The sequence below is a fragment of the Balaenoptera borealis genome (assembly GCF_965194805.1).
Source record: "Balaenoptera borealis genome assembly, chromosome: 2".
Classification (NCBI taxonomy): domain Eukaryota; kingdom Metazoa; phylum Chordata; class Mammalia; order Artiodactyla; family Balaenopteridae; genus Balaenoptera; species Balaenoptera borealis.
In genome coordinates this window covers 51,067,282-51,090,639 of record NC_138867.1, presented here as the reverse complement: position 1 = coordinate 51,090,639, position 23,358 = coordinate 51,067,282, and the positions used below count along the sequence as shown (strand labels likewise).

At 36.7% G+C, this 23,358-nt stretch overlaps 2 protein-coding genes across 10 annotated transcripts in view; both read right to left on the bottom strand.

Annotated features, from left to right (window-relative positions):
* Window positions 1–23,358, bottom strand: part of IPO11 (importin 11) — a 485,545-nt gene that overhangs the window by 315,860 nt on the left and 146,327 nt on the right. The window contains exon 28 of one of the 9 annotated variants that reach the window (XM_082383176.1): window positions 15,953–16,032. The exons of the other annotated variants lie outside the window; for them this stretch is intronic. Coding sequence (XP_082239302.1) covers window positions 16,011–16,032 — 22 coding nt within the window. The 3' untranslated portion in view covers window positions 15,953–16,010. Of the gene's footprint in view, window positions 1–15,952; window positions 16,033–23,358 lie in introns of those variants that run through there. 9 annotated transcript variants of the gene reach the window in all.
* Window positions 15,038–22,273, bottom strand: LRRC70 (leucine rich repeat containing 70). Its single transcript, XM_082383177.1, has 2 exons — window positions 17,585–22,273; window positions 15,038–17,085 (listed from the first exon to the last, which is right to left on the bottom strand). Exon 2 carries the CDS (start codon window positions 17,072–17,074, stop codon window positions 15,179–15,181), a length of 1,896 nt encoding a protein of 631 aa, XP_082239303.1. The 5' UTR covers window positions 17,075–17,085; window positions 17,585–22,273; the 3' UTR covers window positions 15,038–15,178.

Genomic DNA, 23,358 nt, shown 5'->3' with positions numbered 1-23,358 from the left:
AAAAGTAAAATTAAGAAGACTTGACAATACCAAGTGCTGGCAAGGGTGAAAAACAACAGGACCTCTCATACATTGCCAGTAAGAATAAAAAATGACACATTCATTTTGGAAAACACATTGGCAGTTTTTATAAAGTTAACACTCCACACAACTAAGCAATCCCATTCCTGGGTACTTACCCAAGACCAAAACAAGTATTCTCAGATCTGTATGTAAATATTTACGGTAATTTTACTCATAATCCAAAACTGCAAAGATCCTAATGTCTACCAACTAACAAAAGGATAAACTGTGGGACATTTATCCAATGGAATAATCAGCAATAAAAAGGAACAAACTACAGATACATGCAACAACTTGAATAAATCCCAAAAACATTACACTGAGAAAAATAAAAGATTCGAAAGGCTATATATTGTATGACTCCATTTATGTGACTTTCTGGAAAGGCAAAATTATTTAATCAGTGGTTGCCAGGCAAAGGGACACAAGGGAACTTTTGGGGGTGATGGTTATGTTCTGTATCTTGAGTGTGGAAGTGTTATACACTGTGTACATTTGCCAGAACTGTATGCTTAAAAAAGGTTTACTGTATGTGAACTATACCTTAATAAGCCTAACTTTTAAAAAGTAGAAGTATATAACCATTTACTGGCACACAAAATTATGCTAAAAATAACTGAATAAATTATAACTCATCTCCAGGGAACTAATAGTATCATTCCTGCAAGGGACATACTGTGTTTCTCATACTGCATTAACATGCATAATTAAGTTTTAAAATGTTCAGTAAAGTAGTTCCCAAAGTCAACACAGTTTGGGTCATGTTCCCACCTTTGTAAAGTCAAAACCTTTTGTCTGTACTTTCAAGTGTCATCAGGTTTTAGAGAACTAAATCACCAGATGGGCAAAATAACCAATAGTTGTTATCATTCTGTTACATTTTAATGTATGTAACAACCTATTGCAAGAGTATATATTTTTGATATCGCTATATATCCTTCGCATAAGAATTTTAAAAATCTCTCAAGAAAGAAACACACATACAGTCTGCCTTATTTGGTTTAGTGAGAAACACCTTAGAAAAAGGTATTGGAGCCAAGAGGCACATCAAAAGCTGCTCGACATCGTAATTATTAGAGAAATACAAATCAAAACTACAATGAGGTATCACCTCACATCAGTCAGAATGGCCATCATCAAAAAAGCTACAAACAGGGGCTTCCCTGGTGGCGCAGTGGTTGAGAATCTGCCTGCCAATGCAGGGGACGCGGGTTCGAGCTCTGGTCTGGGAAGATCCCACATGCCGCGGAGCGACTGGGCCCATGAGCCACAACTGCTGAGCCTGCGCGTCTGGAGCCTGTGCTCCGCAACAAGAGAGGCCGCGATAGTGAGAGGCCCGTGCACCGCAATGAAGAGTGGCCCCCGCTTGCCACAACTAGAGAAAGCCCCTGCACAGAAACGAAGACCCAACACAACCAAAAATAAATAAATTAATTTAAAAAATAATAATAAAAAAATGTGCAGTGAAAAAAAAAAACAAAAAACAAAAAAGCTACAAACAATAAATGCTGGAGAGGGTGTGGAGAAAAGGGAACCCTCCTACACTGTTGGTGGGAATGTAAGTTGGTGCAACCACTATGGAGAGCAGTATGGTGGTTCCTTAAAAAACTAAAAACAGAGCTACCATATGACCCAGCAATCCCACTCCTGGGCATATATCCAGAAAAGATGAAAACTCTAATCCAAAAAAATATTTGCACCCTAATGTTCACAGCAACACTATTCACAATAGCCAAGACACAGAAACAACATAAATGTTTCATCTGCAGTTGAATGGATAAAGAAGATGTGGTACATATATATACAATGGAATATTACTTAGCCATAAAAAAGAATGAAATAATGCTATTTGCAGCAACATGGATGGACCTGGAGACTGTCATACTATGTGAAGTAGGGTAAACAGAGAAAGACAAATATTACATGATATCACTTAATATGTGGAATCTAAAAAAATGATACAAAGGAACTTATTTACAAAGCAGAAATAGAGGGAATTCCCTGATGGCGCAGTGGTTAAGAATCCGCCTGCCAATGCAGGAGACACGGGTTTGAGCCCTGGTCTGGGAAGATCCCACATGCCCCGGAGCAACCAAGCCTGTGATCCACAACTACTGAGCCTGCGCTCTAGAGCCCGTGAGCCACAACTACTGAGCCTGTGTGCCACAACTACTGAAGCCCGCGCGCCTAGAGCCCGTGCTCCGCAACAAGAGAAGCCACCGCAATGAGAAGCCCATGCACCGCAACGAGGAGTAGCCCCCACTCGCCACAACTAGCGAAAGCCCACGTGCAGCAACAAAGACCCAATGCAGCCAAAAATAAAAAATAAATAAATAAAATCTAAAAAAAAAAAAAAAACACAACCAGAAATAGACTCACAGACATAGAAAACAAACTTATGGGTACCAAAGGGGAAAGGGGGGTAAGGATAAATTAGGGATTTGGGATTAACAGATACACACGACTATATATAAAATAGATAAACAACAAGGGCCTACTGTACAGCACAGGGAACTATATTCAATATCCTGTCATAACCTATAACGGAAAAGAATCTGAAAAAGAATATATATATGTGTGTATATATATATATGTATATATATATATATATATAAATAAAACTGAATCACTTCGCTGTATACCTGAAACACTGTAAATTACCTATATGTCATATTTTTAAAAGTCATATTAAAGAAAATGATTTTTAAAAAGCATTGGAAACCAAGATTGTGCACTAAAAGTTCAGCCACTCTCTCATTTCTCTAAGTGTTGGTCTTCTTGTCTGTAAAGTGAAGATTGGACTCGGGGATGGCAGATGCATGGCGGGGAATACAGCCATTTTCCCTTCCCACTGCAGAGTAATTCGCCCCTAATCCATCATAGCAAGCTAAGGCAGGCAGGGCCTGACATTCCTTTTTAACAGAGCAGCATTCTGGATAGCTATCAACAACTGATCTCAATTAGTTGAAAAAGACAAAAGCCCTGTATTCTATAGCTTCCAAGGCTCTTTACCAGGCCTTTATGTCAATATTACTTAGGGACAATCCACTCAGGCAGCTGCCTTCTCTGCTCAGATCACCTCCAAGATCAACCCCACACCTTCTAGGGCTAGAAATTTCCCAAGAAATCAATGGAATTTCTGAGTACTGTGTATTTTCTCAAAAGAATGATTATGAATTTTCCTAACAGGTATCTGACAATCCACGTGTGACCATGTTCTACTATGTGTGTGAATGTTAATTATAAGGGAGTGTAGGGGAGAGAGAGATTTTAAAATGGTGTAATTTGACAACCAGCTCATCTGTTTACAGGTTTTACTTCAAATTATCATATTGATCAATGCTGGGGCTACCAGCATGGTCACACATGTTTCTGAGGAGATGGTAAGAAGTTATATCTTTGCCATAATTAGAAAATGATACAGTTCTACAGCACTGGGCCTCAATTCAGAGATGAACATTTACAGAATGAGCCTTGAAGGCTCAGAACAGATTGTGATAAACTGCAGCATGGATAAGGTAAACTTTTGACTGCACAATTCTTCCCAAAGGCAGTAACTTCACCCCTTTCTCATAAATGATCGGATTATTTAGACGACACTGCCAGAACCAGAACGAAGCTTGAAAAGTTCTGAGAGAAATCTAATAGGTTCAGGAACCTGAGGTTTACAGAAAGCCAAAAGATAGTATTAGTGAATGACTGACAAAAAGAAGAGTTAAAATCAAACTAAAGAAGATATAAGGATACTCACAGAAGCAGACTGGACACAGGCCAGAAGATATAGGTCCAACCTCTGCTCTACCTGCACATGCTAGTCAGGAAGAAAGACTATTGTCCCGGCCCATGCTTATTCAGGCTTGGAGGAGAAGTCAGTCATGTGATCACTGTGATTCACACTCCTTCTTCCCTCCCCTGCCTCCAGCTGAATTTCTAGCTCTACCAAGTGAGAGGCTTAGACAGATGACTGTCTTGTAGGGGTGAAGAAGGGAGGTGAGGCAACCTCAGTCAGTCATATTTTTCACTGAAATGTCACCCATGCTGCACAGAAAAGGACACAAGAGGCAGAGATCTAGCCTGGGGGAAAGCAGGGGGTGGGGGAAGGGGGGATTAATTCCAGTAGATGGGGCGGGGGGTGGGGGGGGAACCATGCTTACCCTGGAGTACTTATTAAGTGCCAGAGGGGGTGTGGCTTGGACTGCAAGTTCAGAAAAGGGGAAAATGACTACGGCACAGAGTAGAAAGGTATGTAATCTGGCTTTGAATGAAAAGAGTTGACTCTAGAAAAGGAGACGGACTGAAGAAAAAGAGTGGAAAAGGAGATTCTACGCCACATTTTGGGATCAATAAAAGGAGAAGTTAAGCAAAAATTATCTTCAGAGTATTCAATTTCAAAAAGCACTCAGAGGATGCAACTCAATTACCACTCATTAAGCAGTTTGGGAAAAGTACCCCAAAATAATACAGGTAACAAAAAGCTAAAAGAGGCTTGTACCTTCCTGGCATACAGAACAGATGTTTAAAGAAAACAAGCATTAGAAGTCATACATTCTTTTCCTCCTATTTTAAGTATTAAAAAAATGTGTAAATGTTACATTTACGAAGAAGCCTTTAAAATAAAATTTTTATAGACAGTATTCTTTATGATTCTTTTTGAAGATTAAGCATTTGTTTCCCTTTTTATCCACACAATACTCTCAACTCTGTACTTTATAAATTAAGAATAAATCTTTTTTGTAATATACAATCTTTCTGAATTACATGCTTTAAAATGTAATTAGACATCTAAAATGGAAACAAAAGAGAGCTGGAAACCAGGAATGAAATAGCAATAGGTTTGGAGGAACAAAGGGAAGGAGAAAAGTCATTGTACTTTGATAATCTTATATACATTATTTCTTTAAATACAACAAGCCAGGAACTAGGTATTATACTGTTTTTGTTTTTTTATGAAAAAAGCTCAGTTTTTTCTTTTATGTGTATTACATACTGGAGTTACAAGTAATACTTTATTAGAATTCTCAGTGTATCATCTCCTAATAGTAGTCTTCTTGTGTACATCCATTCAAATCTGGTGTCTGGTGTAATGTGGGAGAAGTAAAGGTAGCCAGAGAAAACCATGTAATTTTAGATCTCACTCAACTCTTAATTCTCCAAAATCAGTGCTTACCATGAAGTGGCAGTTCACATTAACTAGGGCACGGCAATCTAGTATCCCTGAAAGAGACAGCCAAACTCCATGCTAGTCTATACAACGGTCCCTCGATAACCATGGATGCTCAAGTCCCTTATACTATAAAATGGTGTAGTACGGTAGGCCCTCTGTATCCATGGATATGGAACCCACAGTTTTCTACAGCACGGTAGAAAAAACAACATTCAGGAGCTTAAAGAAAAAAAAAACACTGATTACTGATTATTCCAGCCAGAAGTTTATCTTGGTATACCCCCATGAGCAGACTTCAGAAGACTGGCTTACTGAGTATTAATAAGAGGTGGATTTATACCAGGATACCAATTAACTCACGAAGAAAGAAGTGATTAGAGTTAAGTGGTCATATTACCTAGGCCAATTCTTCCTGGTGTATAGGTCACCATGGTCAAGTTCATTCACTTTAGTCGACATTTTATGAGCTCACAAAACATGTTAGACATCCTGATAGGCCCTGGGGATAAAAAAGATGGCCACCTCAGGGAACTTAGAAACTAAAGGACAAAGAAATGAAGCAACAAAAGAGATGTTCCTTTTTTTTTTAAAATCAGGTTATGATATCCTGAATAACTGACTGTCTCAATTTTACAGGTTTCTGACTTATTGGGTTGGCCAAAAAGTTCCTTCAAGTTTTAAGTAAAAATAACAGACGCGTTGTTCATTTTCACCAAGAACTTTATGGAACAATGTATTCACTGTTTTGTTCCACTACCTTCTGCCAGTTTTCAGGCAACTTCATAATTCCATCTTCCCAAAACTTTTTATCTTTTTGAGCAAAGAACTGTTCCAGGTGCCTTTTACAGTCTTCCAGGGAATTGAAATTTTTTCCATTAAGAGGATTTTGTAAAGACCGAAATAAATGGAAATCTGAAAGTGCAATGTCTGGTGAATAAGATGGATGAATCAGAACTTTCCAGCCAAGCTGTAACAGTTTTTGCCTGGTCATCAAAGAAACATGCAGTCTTGCGTCATCCTGATGGAAGATTATGCATTTTCTGTTGACTAATTCCGGACGCTTTTCGTCGACTGCTGCTTTCAGTTGGTCTAATTAGGAGTACTTGTTGGAATTGTTTTTGGCTTTCCAGAAGGAGCCCAAATTAGAGGACTCCCAATCCCACCATATACACAACATCACCTTCTTTGGATGAAGACTGGCCTTTGGTGTGGTTGGTGGTGGTTCATTTCACTTGCCCCACCATCTCTTCCGTTTCACGTTATTGTACAGTATCCACTTTTCATCACCTGTCACAATTTGTTTTAAAGACGGAACTTTTTCATTACGTTTAAGTAGAGAATCGCATGTGGAAATACGGTCAAAAAGGTTTTTTTTGCTTGGAACCCAAACGTCAAAGCGATTCATATAACCAAGCTGGTACAAATGATTTTCAGTGCTTGATTTGGATATTTTGAGTATGTCGGCCATCTCCTGTGTGGTATGTTGATTGTTCTCAATTAATGTCTTGATTTGATCACTATAAACTTCAACTGGACCATGGAGCATCATCCAGCGAGAAATCTCCAGCACGAAACTTGAGACTGGATCATTCTACCACCACTTGAGATCTTAGAATTTTCAAGTTAACTTATCCTTTATTTATTGCATTAGGATAGATGCTTCTCCTAAAGGAATCCCAAATTTGATATAAACTTATTTTCATTTCACAATGCTAAAGGGGACCCAACTGATTCTATTCATTTCCTTATTATTGAGGGCTTCAAGGAGGCAAATGGGTGCCTTCTATTCTTTCTCCTTAATTTAAGAACTTCCAAGGGCTATCGAGAGCCTCAGCAAGCTCTACTAAAACCACCTTTCCAAAGTGGTATTGAACTATTCTTCCTTCCACCGCTTTCAGGCATTAAGTCATCACCTCCTGAATACAGAAGTTCCTGACTCCAATAACTGCTTACTCCCTTCCTGCTTCTCACAATGTTCTCCCTCCTTTTTTCTATTCAATGTATAATTCACATTTTCTTCACGAAGTCTTCCCTGACCACTCTTTACCTCACTGTAATTGAGCACTCTGCCCCTGGAATTTCCAATAGCATAAAACCTCTGCACTACTCATGTGGCGTGCCACTCATGTGGCACCTTTTTTATTACTTTCTTCTTATGTCCTTTAATTTTTCATGCCTGCAGGCCCGCTCTCCCTAAGATGGTAAGTAACATGAAGCAGAGCCCATGTGTTACGTTTATTTCTTTATGTCCCTTAGGGTAACATTATGCATCATGTGAACACACAATAAATAATCATAGGAATTTATGATCCCCAAAGCTCGAAAACTGCCCTCCCTTGTTTTTTTTTTAAACAATATTATTTTTACTTATTTCTTTTTTAAATTACAAGTATAGGTAACTAAGTTGTAGATTACATATTACAATTGATTAGTCTACACCGGACATTAGGCAGAAAATAGAACAGAAGGTGGCTGTGTTGGAATCTACATCTGAAACATTCATCTTAGAAAATGCAAGGAAAGTTTAACATCAAGGATGAAAGGAGAGAATAAAAGTAAAACTGAAGGGCAAGAAGTATTAGTAATCTTCCTTTTTACCTATCACACCTTTCCTTTTCTTATTTTACATACTTGGTTGATACATTAATTTATTTGCATAGATCAGAGTTACAACTACGCTACAGAAAGAAGACCGGCCTCCTTAAACATCTGCTTGTTTTGTTCTTCAAGTATGTTGTAAGTGATGTACTATATATATATAGACACAAACATTAAATAAGTAGGTGAGAGCATTAAAAATTTTACTCAGTGGGTAAAGACTACCTGATCATTTAAAACAATTCCACATACTTTTTAGTAAACTTTTCTTTTTCAGTTAAATGCATGTGAGTAAAACTACAGCTCTTAATCTTGACTTAGTATTTCCTAAAGGTATGACATTTTCTGGGTATGTAACAGTATCTGTAGAATAAGTGAACTGCAGAAACTTCACGCAGAGTGATTTTTCCTTGCTTTTGAAAACTATGTGCTAAAGAAAAAAAAAAATCCATCTTTCTTGTGTTTTTCACCCAACTTTAAAAATCATGCTGGCTTAAAATTATTTCTGTCCTTTTGTATCACTATGAACCCAGCCACAGGTGTTCAGAAAACAAAATGCCCCTAGAAAGTGCAAAATTTTTAATCCCAAAGGCACAAATAAAAGAAATATTCTAATATTCATTTGGTTAGCCTAAACAATAAATATTAGGTTAAATGTGGACAGGACTCTAGTTTCTTTCCACTTATCCAATTTTTATTAGTATTTTTCTAGTAAGCATTTTACACTTCCAGTTTTTAGATTAACTAATCCATCATCATAGAGCCTGTGCCTTAAATAACTTCTCTGTAAGTGATGGATTTACACATTTACATCACATCTTCATTCCCTTGGGCCTTGGAGGAAAACAGGAATGCAGAAACATCAAATTTTCAGTTACTTTTTCTGAACAGTTTTATAATCGAAAATTGATGATTTAAGTTTTTCATAGTAGCAAGCCCAAGAAAGAAAGAAATCAGAACTTCAGTCACTTTAAAATTTTCTCTGCTCTAACCAGACAATAATTACACTATTCGTACACTGCACCTAATAATATCTGAACTCACTCACATCATTAAATCCTAAGTCAGAGGGTCAATGAAGTTAAGGTAATTTAAGAAAATAAGTTTTTAAGCACTAAGAGCCACAATCAAATAAAATATTCTGTAAATTATACTTTTCTGCTTACATTAACAATATTAAGCAAAGAACAGCAGTTTACTAAAAGAAAAAGGAAAACGAAAAAAGCCTTGATTTATCAGTCTTATTCCAGAATTCCTTCCACATCGGAAGTTATAGAAGTGGTGACATTTATACTAAAATCAGGTTTTTCCCCTATTTTCCAGGACCTAGGCTGGAAATACTTCTGTCACTTAAATGGAAACATACACCCTTTCTACACAGTTAATTCTCTTCGTGGTCATGGAAAAGTGTATGTATTAATAAATCTAGTTCCCTTGACAAATACTGGGCAAGGAAATAAAAGGATAAAAAGTTCATAATGGAAGTTCACTAAGTTATTTTAAAATTAAAGTTTACACAACAATTATCCTTACATATTATAAACCATTCCCCCAATTAACATTTTTTTCTTTTTTGACTGCATAGAGGTGGGGGAAAAAAAAGCAAGCCATTATCTTTAAGACAATAAGAAATAACTACAGTGATCTATGTATTGTGGGATGAGAAGAAACTGCCATATTATATGATTTTCAAGAGGAAGACTATGCTTTAAGAAACACTGCTCAGTGAAGATATACTAAGGTTCCATTAAAAAGAAGATGATCAATGACTGGCACAGAACTGTTTGGAAAAGACATTAGGCTGAAAAAATCCAATCAATGCTTATTTTCAAAGCTTACAGGAGTCACTTGACAAACTTTTTTTTTTTTAAGTGATACAAAAGAATTTAATAGAGATTTAGTAATTATGGGGTTGGAGGCACGACCTCACCATTATAAATGGTGGACACTGTTGAAAACAGAGCTATACAAGTTATCACAAGGCAATCATGAACATATATCTTCTGGATAAATGAGAAAAAGCCAACTTAGTTAACGTTATTAAAGTTATATGAAAAGATACTTGTGGCTTAGAGTTAAATTTCTGGAGAAGTGCTGTATGTCACACTGCTCAGACCAAAATGAAGATAATGTGCTCTGGAAAACAGTGTTACGTGATCAGAAGGGAAGCCTGTGATGATGAGAACACTGATGTCAAAGATTTACATGAAGCATTTGAATAAAACTATCACGAAATAATGGGAAAAAAATCTATTTACATTATTTTAAAATATGTATGTGTAACTAAACTAACAATATAACAGGCATTTTGACTATTTTGTTACAGCTTTGTAAATACAACATATTCAAGCTGACCAAAAACCTTATGTAGATTTTTCTTACAGGGAAAATGAGTTAACTGCCTGCTATTTAGACCTGCCTCATTCAGGCACATTGCCAAATTCCTCCTAAATACTGCTAGCACTCGCAATGACCTCTCTGAGCTTTGGAACCCTATTACATCTACATCCTCGTCATCCACTCTTGGCAGTCTCACAAGCATCTCTAACTTAAGGTAGCCAACACCAAACTTTTGAGTGCCTTCCCAACAAAAACAAAGGAAAACAAGATAGAAAATCAAAATCAGGCTCTCTTCCAGTTGTCCTTATCTGACTACAGAGCAATTCTAAGCACCCAGTGACTCAGGCCAGAAACCTGGGATTCAGTTTTGACCTTCTCATTTACCCTTCCAAAACCCGATTTATCATCAAATTCTGTCACATTTATCTATGAAATTTTTCGACTTCTCTATATTCCTACTGTAAACAGTGTGCTACAAGTCAATTCTGTCTCAGTTTGAACTACTGCATAACTTCCCACATGGGGACGCTTCCACTCTTTGCTTCCCCTAAATCATTCTCTACACAGTGCTGTTTTGCAAAATCTGATCATGTCTCCCTTGCTTTAAAGTAAGGGTTTACGCATGCTAACACATATATATGGAAATTAAAAAAAAAAAAGATGGTTCTGAAGAACCTAGGGGCAGGACAGGAATAAAGACGCAGACGTAGAGAATGGACTTGAGGACACGGGAAGGGGGAAGGGTAAGCTGGGACGAAGTGAGACAGTGGCACTGACATATATACACTACCAAATGTAAAATCGATAGCTACTGGGAAGCAGCTCCGTAGCACAGGAAGATCAGCTCCGTGCTTTGTGACCACCTAGAGGGGTGGGATAGGGAGGGTGGGAGGGAGACGCAAGAGGGAGGGGATATAGGGATATATGTATACATATAGCTGATTCACTTTGTTATACAGCAGAAACTAACACAACATTGTAAAGCAATTATACTCCAATGAAGATGTTAAAAATTTTTTAATAAATAAATAAAGTAAGTAAGGGTTTAACCTTTCAGTAACTTCCCATTACACATAAAAATCCAAACTCCTAATCATGGTTCACTCAACCCCATCTCACCTGGCTGCTGCCTACCTCTCTCTGACCTCACCTAACTTTTCATACTACTCTCCAGCTGTACCAGCCTTCTTTTTGACAAACACTTTCGTAGTCTTAGGACTTTCATGGAGGGATTCCATCTGCTAAGAATGCTACTTCCTGAATTTACCTGGTTAGTTGTAATTATAGTAGGAATAAAACTCCAGGAGGGTATGGTCCTTAATGGAAAAAAACTCAGATTTTTCCTTCCCGAGTAGGGAGAAACCCTGTTCTTCCCTACTATGTTTCTCTTCTGTGAGTCTTCTTTACTCACAGCACACTTTACTTCTGGTCACCAAATGTGTGGAAGATTTTCCCAACATGCCATTCTGTGACACCCGCTGGATGACCTACAATTTAACTCAATTCTAACACTATCTCCCTGGAGATAGTGTCAGATCCCACAGGTGAAGGTCTCAGACCCACAAGACTGAGCCACCCCCCAAGTCCCTCAGATGCCAAAGGTTCTAATGACTCCTCCCTAGGTTCAACTGATTTGCCAGAGAAATCACAGAATTCAGGGAAACATGTTTATCAGTTTACTAAAATATATGATAAAGAATACAGATGAACAGCCAGATGAAGAGCTACAGAGGGCAAGGTCTGGGAGGGTCCTGAGCACAAGTGCTTTGGTCCCTGTGGAGTTGGGGCATATCACCCTTCCGATGTGGGTGTGTTCCCCCATCTGGAAGCTCCTTGAACACCCTACTATTGGGATTTTATGGAGAATTCCTTACATACATACTCAATTATTAACTCCATTTCCAGCTCATCTCCCCTCTGTGGAAGATGGGGCTTGGAGCTGAAAATTCCAAGCCTCTAATCATGGCTCAGTCTCTCTGGTGACCTCAATCTAGGAGCCCACCCCAGAGTCGCCTCGTCAGAACAAAAGATGCTCCTAATGTTCTTATCACTTAGGAAATTACAAGGGTTTCAGGAGCTCTGTGCCAAGAATCAGGCGTAGAGACCAATACATATTTTCTTCTTTTATCTCAGAGGCCCCCATTCTAGAAGACAATGCCTTAGGAGGCTTTCATAGATGAGAAGCAGATGATTTAAGAAAAGGGGTTCTGAAAGCCAAAACATGAGGAAACTGAACTAGAACATAAAAATTTTTGCTCCATGGGACCTCAAACAAAATACAAAGAAAATGTGAACTTATGTATTAAGAATAGAATTAAGGCTAGGAAGAGTATCAGAGAAGGTATCTGGCAAAAAGTGAGCTTTTCCAAAGCCAATATCCAAACTAAGGACAGGCAAGGGTTTACGCTCAGGTACTGGAAACTCAAGACATACGGGAAGACATGGAGATAAAAGGAAAGTATTGTATGTTACAATTACACACTATTGACAATCAAAAAACTACTTCCCACTAAAATATAGTGCCCTCTACTATGTCACATGATGCCTCAAGAGTCAGGAACAATGAAACAAGGCACATTTGGACCAGCAGAACACATACTATCCACTCCTTTCATTCATGCTGCTTTCACCATATTTATCTTTTAACCCACAGGGCTTCTCACATTAAAGTATGCAGCCACAAGAGCCTACCAACTTCAGTAGAGTGATGTCTAGAGATAGAGGGCACTTTTAAAAAACTATACTTGAGACAGTATAATACTGAAAACCATGGGCTCATCACCTTGTTAATATTGCTCCATAACTGTGAAATCATTAACTAACTAGATAATAATTTGAGACAACTGATGCATATCCCTCCCCACTCACCTAAGGCCTTATCAGTAAGTCCAATAACAGAAAAGAAAAATAAAAGCTTTAATGAGAAATGAAATGGGCCTTCTCAGGAGAAAAGAAATTAAGTTACTATTCAGTAGGCGATGCATAAAAACAAAGTCTAACCGGCAAAGAGAACAACCTTCTCTTTGGTTTCACGTACCCTGTTCTCTTTCCTCTTAGTCCAGAGCAGCACAACATATTACAAGTCCATGCATACGTTTTCCAGTCTGGCCCAGTAACAGAAGACAAGCAAGGAGTGAGATCCTTCTAACAAGGAAGAACAAGAAGTACAATAGGATGTGGGGAAGTGAATGAGGGACCAACTTGGTAGGAAGACCTAACATCAAAGCTCATTTTCAGGTCTTCCCTGGTGGCGCAGTGGTTGAGAATCCGCCTGTCAATGCAGGGGACACGGGTTCGAGCCCTGGTCTGGGAAGATCCCACATGCCGCGGAGCAACTGGGCCCGTGAGCCACAACTACTGAGCCTGCGCGTCTGGAGCCTGTGCTCTGCAGCGGGAGAGGCTGCGACAGTGAGAGGCCCGCGCACCGCGATGAAGAGTGGCCCCCACTTGCTGCACCTAGAGAAAGCCCTCGTACAGAAACGAAGACCCAACACAGCCAAAAAATAAATAAATAAATAATAATTTAAAGCTCATTTTCAGAACCTTGTAAAAGGTTTCCAGGCTTTCTTTTCCCATTTTGGCAAAGCTTAAAAACAAATATGGAAAATTTTACTGTTTTTGTTGTGCTGTGGGTAAGATAATGGAGTGAAAATGCCCTTATTACATGTGGGTCCCCCTCCACCTTAAAGCTTAAACACTTGGTTATTTCTATAATTCTTAAGTTCAAGAAATGTCCACATATATGTTATGTTTGAATGTTCTATTTCTTGACCTAAGTAGTGATTAAAACAGGTGTATTTACTTCTGTATGTGGTTTATAAATAAACAAGAGTTTTCTAAAATGTTGCCTGTAGTCTAAGCCCGTGCGCCACAACTACTGAGCCTGCACTCTAGAGCCCACGAGCCACAACTGCTGAAGCCCACGTGCCTAGAGCCTGTGCTCTGCAACAAGAGAAGCCACTGCAATGAGAAGCCTGAGCACCACAATGAAGAGTAGCCCCTGCTCACCACAACTAGAGAAAGCCCCCATGCAGCAACGAAGACCCAGTGCAGCCAAAAATAAATAAATAAATAAATAAATAAATAAATAAATAAATAAATAAATAAATAAATTTATTTAAATCAAAGAATCCTTGAATGTGTAGTCAAACAGCAGCATTTGGTTCCTTTAACAATGCTTAAAATCTTTCCATGGCTCCCTGCTGCCCTAGGGAAAAACATGAAATTACAACATCCTTCATCGTCTGATTCCTTTCTCTAGCTGCAAATCTCATAATACCACTCACAACTCCAGTTGGACTGAATTTTAGTTCCTGAAAAGCAGTATTCTATTTCTTCAACCCTCTACCTACTATTCAGCTCTCTTTCGCTGGGCTAATTTCTACTTATCCTTTGCAATCCAGTTTCAATGTCACTTTTCTCATAAAGCTATCTCTCACCTCCACATATGTTACTCAAGATAGTACCTTCAAGTGCAGTATTTATCATACTGTACAATAACCATGTGTGTCCTCCTCTACATTTTCAAGCTCTGCTGAGAATAGGAACCATGTCCATGCTATTCACAATTATAACCCTAGCACCCAGGCATCAGTATAGTATAAAATTAAAAGCATGGGCTCTGGAATCAGACAGACCTAAAAAGTGTCACAAGCTGTGAGAATTTGGGACAGTTTCTTAAACTCACTCTGCCTAAGTTTCCTTACCTGTAAAATGTAGATAGTACTACCTTATAAGGCTTTTTAAGGATTAAATGTTATATATGAAGTATTTAGCATAGTGCTTGGTACACAGAAACATTAGTTATTATTAATTACTTAATACAGTGCTTATCAAAGAAAATATTTGCTGAATGAATACAGTATTCACAAATTATTAAAAACATATATTTATTAATGCTAAGCTCATATAATTCATTATATATCCAAATAAAGTCTATAATTCTATAAGGATGCTTCAGTTTTATTCATGTCCATGACACTGAGGTTTTCTTATAGTCAATATTCAGTTGAATTATAAAGCAGAATGTTCAAAGAGAATGACCTGTGCCTCACTTTCAGGAACAATTTGTTTATGAAGTCGAATCTGCTCCAAACCAGGGCATTCTAGAGAATTTGGGGAAGTGTTACAGATTGAAGCTGTTACATTATACCTTGCTGACTGATAAAAGCTGTAGTATTCAAGTCTATTTTCCCCTGAGTTTTCTGGTGCCTTTAGTTTTTGTTTAAACTGAACAACTTTGTAGATCAAAAAAACGATTAAAACACAAGCTAAAATAAAAAAAGCTAGCAAAATGTCAAAAGCCTCATTCAACTTTTCAACTTCTTGTGTACAAATTAGAGATGTTTTCCCTGACACCGAAGCAGCATCAATCGGTAGAGCACTGTTTTTTTCCAAGTTCAAGTTAACAGGAGAAGTAAGCTGTATTTGCACAGGTAACACTGCAGTAGTCTCTAATGGATTACCAAAGGTATTCTCTTGAAAAAATCTACTGGCAGGTGAAGTACGAATTCGTTCCCAGAAAGTAACACTCTCAGTGTTTTCCAAATGTTTCCCATTTGTGGTTATTTTATGCCAGGCCATCATTAATGCAGTGGTCTTGTGATGAATATGAAGAGATTTTATAGCCCAAGCTCTGGATACATTTGTTGAAGATGTAACGCAATTTGTAAAGTCAGTCCATTTAATATAATGCAATGCTCTGCCACGCATGGATGGGGGATTCTGACAATAGATGTTTAGAGTAATGGCTGAAGATGCTAACCAGTCGCGAAGACCCAATAGTTTGCAGTTACATTCCCAAGGATTAGAATTTGCCTGAAGATGAGTCAATGAAGATAATGGCTTAAGGACCCTTGGATGTAAGTCTGTAAGATTATTAAATGACAGGTTAAGAATCTTCAAAGATGCTCCCATGTTTTCAAAGGTATCATTATCAATGCTGATTATTCTGTTTCTATCTAACTTAAGGTAAATTAAATTCTTTAACAAGCTAAATGTGTCAGAATTTAAATTTTCTAAATCATTATGACTTAAGATCAAATGTTTAAGATTACTAATTCCACTAAACCCATCCCTAGTAACATTTTTAATTCTTGAATTTTTCAGAAGGAGATACTCCAAGTTGACAAGTCCTTTAAATGCAAAGGGCTGTATTGCTTCAATATGGTTATGAGACAAAGAAAGTCTTTTAAGACTCTTAAGAACTTCAAAAGCATTTGATGGCACTTTTGTTAAATTATTACCTTCTAGATACAAACAATCCAGGTTTCCAAGGTGTTGAAAGCCTGAGTCTGATATCCTCAAAATTTTATTGTTTGATAAATCAAGTATCCGAAGAGCAATCATACCAACAAACGTACCACTCCCAAGGACACTGAGGCGATTTCTTTGTAGATTTAAGTACTGAACTGAAACTAGATCATGAAATACTCCTCTTGGAACAAAAGATACTTGATTAGACTGTAAATATAAATTACGAAGGTTGGAAAGTCCCTCAAATATTCCAGGATCCAAGCGTTTTATAAAATTATTATTCAGATATAGAAAATATAGCTGCCTCAAATGAACAAAAGCTTTTGGATATACATACACAATGCTAGAATTATCCAAATACAACGCTACAAGAGAATGAAGTCCAGTTAATTCACTTTCATTTATATGAGATATATTATTTCCAGTCAGATATAGAAAAACTGTACTTTCAGGAAAATTCTTAGGAATGCTTGAAAGGCCTAAGTTACGGCAGTTAATTTGTCTCCCAGTGCAGAGCTGGCAAACAGACGAACATCCAAGTATCTCTTTATGGAATAATAACACAAGATAACAGGTAACAAGTAGAAACAGTCGTAGGCAAGGCAGAGAAAAACGTACTCCACACATAGCCCTGTTCTTGGTTTTTCTGTTCATATCAAAATTGGCTATAAAAAGAAAAGGTAAAACTTTAAATCATCAAAAAGTTCTTTAAATAAAAGTTTTATAATACTAGAAATTCTACACTCTATTTTATTTTATTAGGATCAGCCATAATACTAAATATCATAAATCATACTATGGTGATAGCATAAAACAGTAAGGCTGAAATACGTTCTAGAATTATTAGCACCTCCAGGCCATTAACCCACTGTTTGACAAAATGATAATTCAAATTTAATGAACTGCAAAATAAAATGTTTGCTAACTTAAAATATTACAACTGACTATAACTAAAGTGACAAATGATGATGCAGGGATAAAGATCTTTGGATATAATATGCCCCTTTATCAACTTAAAGTCTAATATCAATTAAACAACATTATAATTTAGGAATTATACACATTCAATACAGAACAATTAAGCTCCCTTTAAACTACAGGTTTTTACAAACCAAATTATTTTTTGTTTCAGCTAAAAGTTCATATTTAAATAAATAATCTTACCAAGAACAGGAAATTCATATTATTAACACTCAGCTGATTCAAGTAAAGGTTTTCTTTCTATATCTGAAGAGCGACATTTCTAAACTCCATTTCTTTTGTGGCACTGTTGACCTCCACCCCTCCACCTCTTTTTTTTTTTTAAGTCACAATTTGCTCAGGAAACACCACTCTTCACATTGGTTCCTCCACACTCAGTGTGTAAAACAGAGGTTGCCATGGATACAGGAAACTGAGAGACAGGAAATAATGTTATCTGTGTTTCAAAAGTATTGTTAAAAGGAAATCTCAGGAACTTATTTTTTCAGAATGCAGTTAACTTGAGTTTTCCTAACGCACAAACTTAAATATTTCATTTTAAAAGTAAGTATTTTTTAAACATGAAAATTTTAAATATTCAGAACGAACAAACTCCGTATACATCAACAACAAATAGCTATCGAATGGAAAAAGCAAGTTGAAATAAGATGTAAATAGAGTAATGTAACTTTTGTGAATTTTTTAAATGCATAGAATATTTATATTGTTTTGAATATACAGTAGAGACTTCAATTTTGCTTTATTCCTTAAAAATAAACAGGTAGCAAAAACAAGTAATTTAGAACAATGAACTTGACAGATGCTGTTCTTCTGTGCTCTTCTTTTTTAATTAAAAAAAATTGGTGCATATAAAGTATTGAATACGACCAATTAGTACCTTAATATATTAAGGTATATGCCTTGAGTTGTAGAATGATATCAGGTTGCATACCAAGTTACTGACAAAGGTTATCTTTGACAAGAAAAGTTGAGGAGAGTGAAAGAAGCCCTTTAATGACTTTTGACCATATATACATCTGAATTAACCCGAATTTTTTACAATAAAAATGTATCTGTGCATAATATAATATTTTAAAGGATTTAAAGAGTTGACTATAAACTGTATATATTATACATTGTTTAGTCATTAATTTTTCAAAAACCTGACTGCTTAGACTTTCTAATTCTGACATTTATTAATATTACTAATACCCTGACAATGCACTTAAAATATCAGTAATAATATATATAATTGTATACTATAACTCCCTTTTGATATTAAAGCAGCTTTATTTCACATCAAGACAACTACTTCAGATAATAATATAAATTATTTCCATATTAATATTTTGTATAACACCCAGCACTTTCTTTCAATTACAATAAAAAATCAGAGGTGCATACTAGATAACAGATCTTTATCAAAATGACTTACAAATCTCACAGCTATCCTTTGTGGCTGGCTATTGTAATTGCTATTTTATAAACACAGAAATTAGAAAACAACCAAAAAACCAAATGACAGAGAAATGACATAAATTAGAGGTAAAGATGAAACAAGAGCTAGGTTTTTCAAGTTCATTTTGTTTCATATTTTCAATAACATACAAAGCATAATGAGGTATGTTTCACAGATTTTTTTCAACTGTGTCATACAACTTAAAGAATTATGAGGGGGTTCAGGACACGGTACCCCAAAATATAGCACCTTGGCATACTGAATACTTTAAGCTGAAGGAGTCTGAGCATACAGCATGAGCAGGAATTTCTCTCTCTGACCTCTCCCACCCCCAGCCACACCCCCATACTCCCTGCCCTTGTCCCCTGAAACAAGTCATTAAACCCTCAAGTGAGAAGTGCCCTCCCTATAATGGGAGGAATCCTTATCTCCAAAGACAAGAGGTGTCAGAAGAATCCAAACAAATGGGACTTGTAAAATTTCCCCTGGTTTATTATACTTACCTCACACCCTTTACCATATCATATCTTTCCATGACTTGCCATTCTACATCAAACCCAGTGTAAAAACACACAGGTTTAACAGTTTCTTTGAGTCTTCATTTCCTTATGAAGACTCCCATGACATGTAAAACGTACATTAAATTTGTATGCTTTAATCCTGTTGTCTTGTCTTTCTCAGTTTAATTTTCAGACCCAGCCAGGGACCCTAAGAGAGTCAAGGAAAACTTTTTACTCTCCTACAGTCTAGAAAAAGTCAGAGAAATTGGTCCATCGAAATCAAAATAAAATTTAAAGAGGGTAAACTACAAGGTAACAAGATCAGAACATTCATTAATTAATTTTGTCCTCTGTTCTAGAAATATCCAAAGCAGACAAAAATATTTATTCTTACTAGATCTTGAAGTAAAGATCTGTTCATCTAGGAGTTGTTGCTCTTAGAGACAAGTGATCACTACTAAAGAAGACCGCAGAAATCAAAACCTGAAGAAAGCTGATGCAGGGAAAGAACCAGAGACCTCTTCATTTTTCTTGCTATGAGCACATCACGAATTAGTGGCAAAATTGCCCACTCAAGGTTTAGATAAGAACTCAAGTTTCCCAGCTTCCCACTGCACTTACCGGAGGGTACATTTCCCTGTGCTTTAAATACTTTCATTTCACAGTAATCTGTATTATTTAGGTAATTTTAAATCCTCTCATGAGCTTTAAGTTCTATAACATGTTTAATAAAATCTTCATATATCTCCAATGCACAATATATAATTCTCCCCAATCTGAATTCTGACATTATGAATTTGCTCTGGAATAATACATCAAAATGGTTCCTCATATCCCTTTTCTCATTCCTACTAATATTCATTAGAACTATTTCTGAACACTAAGCCTCCTAAGTAGGCATCCTCCCTTTTCTTTCCAGGAAACTGGCTCACTAAATTATTTCTCTCTCATTCTTATTGCTAAACCTTCGTTTGTACTACCTCTATCTTTAAATAATCTCATGCCTTAAGTTTCAACACATATCTATTTCCTTTCCATTCAGCAATTCCATCACAAGTACAAAAATACAAAAATAAGAGGAAAACTGTTCTATTACCATCTTTTACATATATGCCATCTGCATTATTTAGACATATAGCGTCTATGTATAAACCAATCAAGATGGGTTTACATCTAAAGAATGGTTTACAATAGCAGTTACTGATCTTACTATGGATCTTAAAAATTACTTATAGATCCTAAAATCAAAAGAATCAAAACTTGAAATGGGGTTTACAATAAAAATTAGTCCAGTAACAATAAAAAATATTATCATTTTGCTCAATGTAGGGGAAAATTTTAATGAGGAGCAGTATCTCAATACAGATTGCTTAACAGTTGCCAGGAAAAACAAAAAAAAAGTATCACACAGCAGAGAAATCGGACAACACCTTGACCAGAATTGACATGATTAATGAGAAGCAGGTAGACACCACATACTGCTAGATGTGATATTTCAAGAACACATCGCTTATGTAATATTCCAAACAGGGATGATTAACCTGGATCTAATCATGAGGAAATATCAGACAAACCCCAAATGAGGAACATTCTGGGAGAGAGTAAGGGAGGAAGAAAGGGAGAGAAGGAGACAGAGTAGAATTGTATTTTTCAAAAATGTTAGTCATAAGTGAGATAGACTCAGGAAACGACATTACAGTGTAAAAGAGACTACAAAGACATGACGACTAAAAGCTTAAGTATTTAGGAGCAAAAGGCAATGACTGATGCAATTCACGCAAATGGTTCAAAAATAAAGCACCATGTATGGTTGGTGTGTGTGTGTTGGTGCATGTGTGTAATGTCTGTATACACACACATAGAGACAGAGAGAATAAGAGACGGGAAGACAGAAAGAGGACACATGCTAACAAGTCCAGGCTGTCATGCTCATGGAATTTACTGAGAAAGTCATTAAAATGTACTAGAAGGACTTCCCTGGTGGTCCAGTGGTTAAGACTCCGCCTTCCAATGCAGGGGGTGCAGGTTCAATTCCTGGTCGGGGAACTAAGATCCTACATGCCCCACAGTGTGGCCCAAAAAAAAAAAAAAAAAAAATGTGCTAGATACCCAAATGTCCTTCAATGGCTGAAGTGGTACATCCATACAATGGAATACTACTCAGCAATAAAATAAGAACATTCTAATAACATACACAATAGCTTGGATGGATTTAAAAGACATTATGTTTCAAAAGGATATATACTGCCTGATTCCATTTATATGACATTCTCAAAAAGACAAAATTATAGTGAAAGAGAACAGATCAGTGGTTGCCAGGAGTTAAGGGTCAAGGGGAGGATGACTTCCCTAAAGCATATAGCAAAAGGGAGTTTCCTCAGGTGATAAAATTATTCCTTGTATTCTAATTGTGGTGATGTTTTCACAAATCTACATGTGTGAAAATTTATAGTAGTGTATATCCCCCCAAAAAAAGTCAAATTTACTCTGTCAATTAAAAAAATAACAGTTTTTAAGTCCTTTTATTTTCAAATACAAATATAAATATTTGTGGGTAAAAAACAAAATACATATAAAAAACTGCTAGACAAACACTTGTTTGATTTACAATCATGACCAGTTTTACAAAGGAAAAACAAAGAGTACTTTGAATGGAGAACAGGGAACCCTCCTACACTGTTGGTGGGAATGTATATTGGTGCAGCCACTGTTGAGAACAGTATGGATGTTCCTTAAAAAACTAAAAATAGAGCTACCATATGATCCAGCAATCCCACTCCTGGGAAAAGATGAAAACTCTAATTTGAAAAGATACATGCACTCCAATGTTCATAACAGCACTATTCACAGTAGCCAAGACATGGAAGCAATCTAAGTGTACATCAACAGATGAATGGATAAAGAAGATGTGGGGTGTGTAGTGTGTGTGTACACACACACACTACACACACACACACACACACACACACACACAGAGACACACACACAACGGAATATTACTCAGCCGTAAAAAAGAATGAACTATTACCATTTGCAGCAACATGGATGGACTTAGAGATTATCATACTAAATGAAGTAAGTCAGACAGAGAAAGACAAGTATTGTAAAGATATCACTTATATGTGGAATCTAAAAATGATAAAAATGAACTTATTCACAAAACAAACAGTCTCAAAGACACAGAAAACAAACTTATGAATACCAAAGGGGAAAGAGGGGGGCTGAGGGATAAATTAGGAGTATGGGATTAAATAGATACACCACTATATGTAAAATAGATAAATAACAAGGATTTACTGTATAGCACAGGGAACTATATTCAATATCTTGTAATAACTATAATGGAAAAGAATTTGAAGCTGTACACCTGAAACTAACACAATATTGCAAATTAACTATAGTTCAATAAAAAAAAAGAGAGAGTGCTTTGAAGGTACTGAAAAGCATGCCAATTTACAGAATTTGTCAAAATTCTTGTCAAAGAAGCTTAGCATAGTCCAAACACAGAGAGACTAGCCAGCAAGACTGGTGCAGAATGACTGAGTAGGTTGAGATAAGACTCAAGGAGTAAGCCAAAATTTTGGCAGACCCTGTAGGACAAGTTACTCCATGGAAGCCACTGAAGAGTTCTCAAGTAGGAGAGGGAAAAGATCATTTTTCCTTTTAAAAAAATGGTTCTGTCTTCTTCTCTGTGAAATACGACTTGGAGGAGATATGAGATCAGTTTACGAGACTAAAGCAGTAGTCCAGAAAAAGAATAAGATAGCTTATATAAAGATAGTGGAAGTGGAAATGGAGGCTATGGATCTGAGATACATTTATAGGTCTAGTCAACAGCTTTGGTGATGGATTAAACGTGGGAAGTTTCTGACAAGAGTAATTGGGTATTCAGAAGTATCCAAGACCGAGAGGAGCATAGTGCATTGGTTATCTCACCTCCATCAAATATATCCAATTCAATAACATTACTGAGAGCCTACTATGTGTCAGGCATTGTGCTAGACTATAAGGATACTAAA

Coding starts and splice junctions, on each gene's coding strand:
- LRRC70 (XM_082383177.1), bottom strand. CDS start 17,074: ATGAACAGAAAAACCAAGAACAGGGCTATGTGTGGAGTACGTTTTTCT.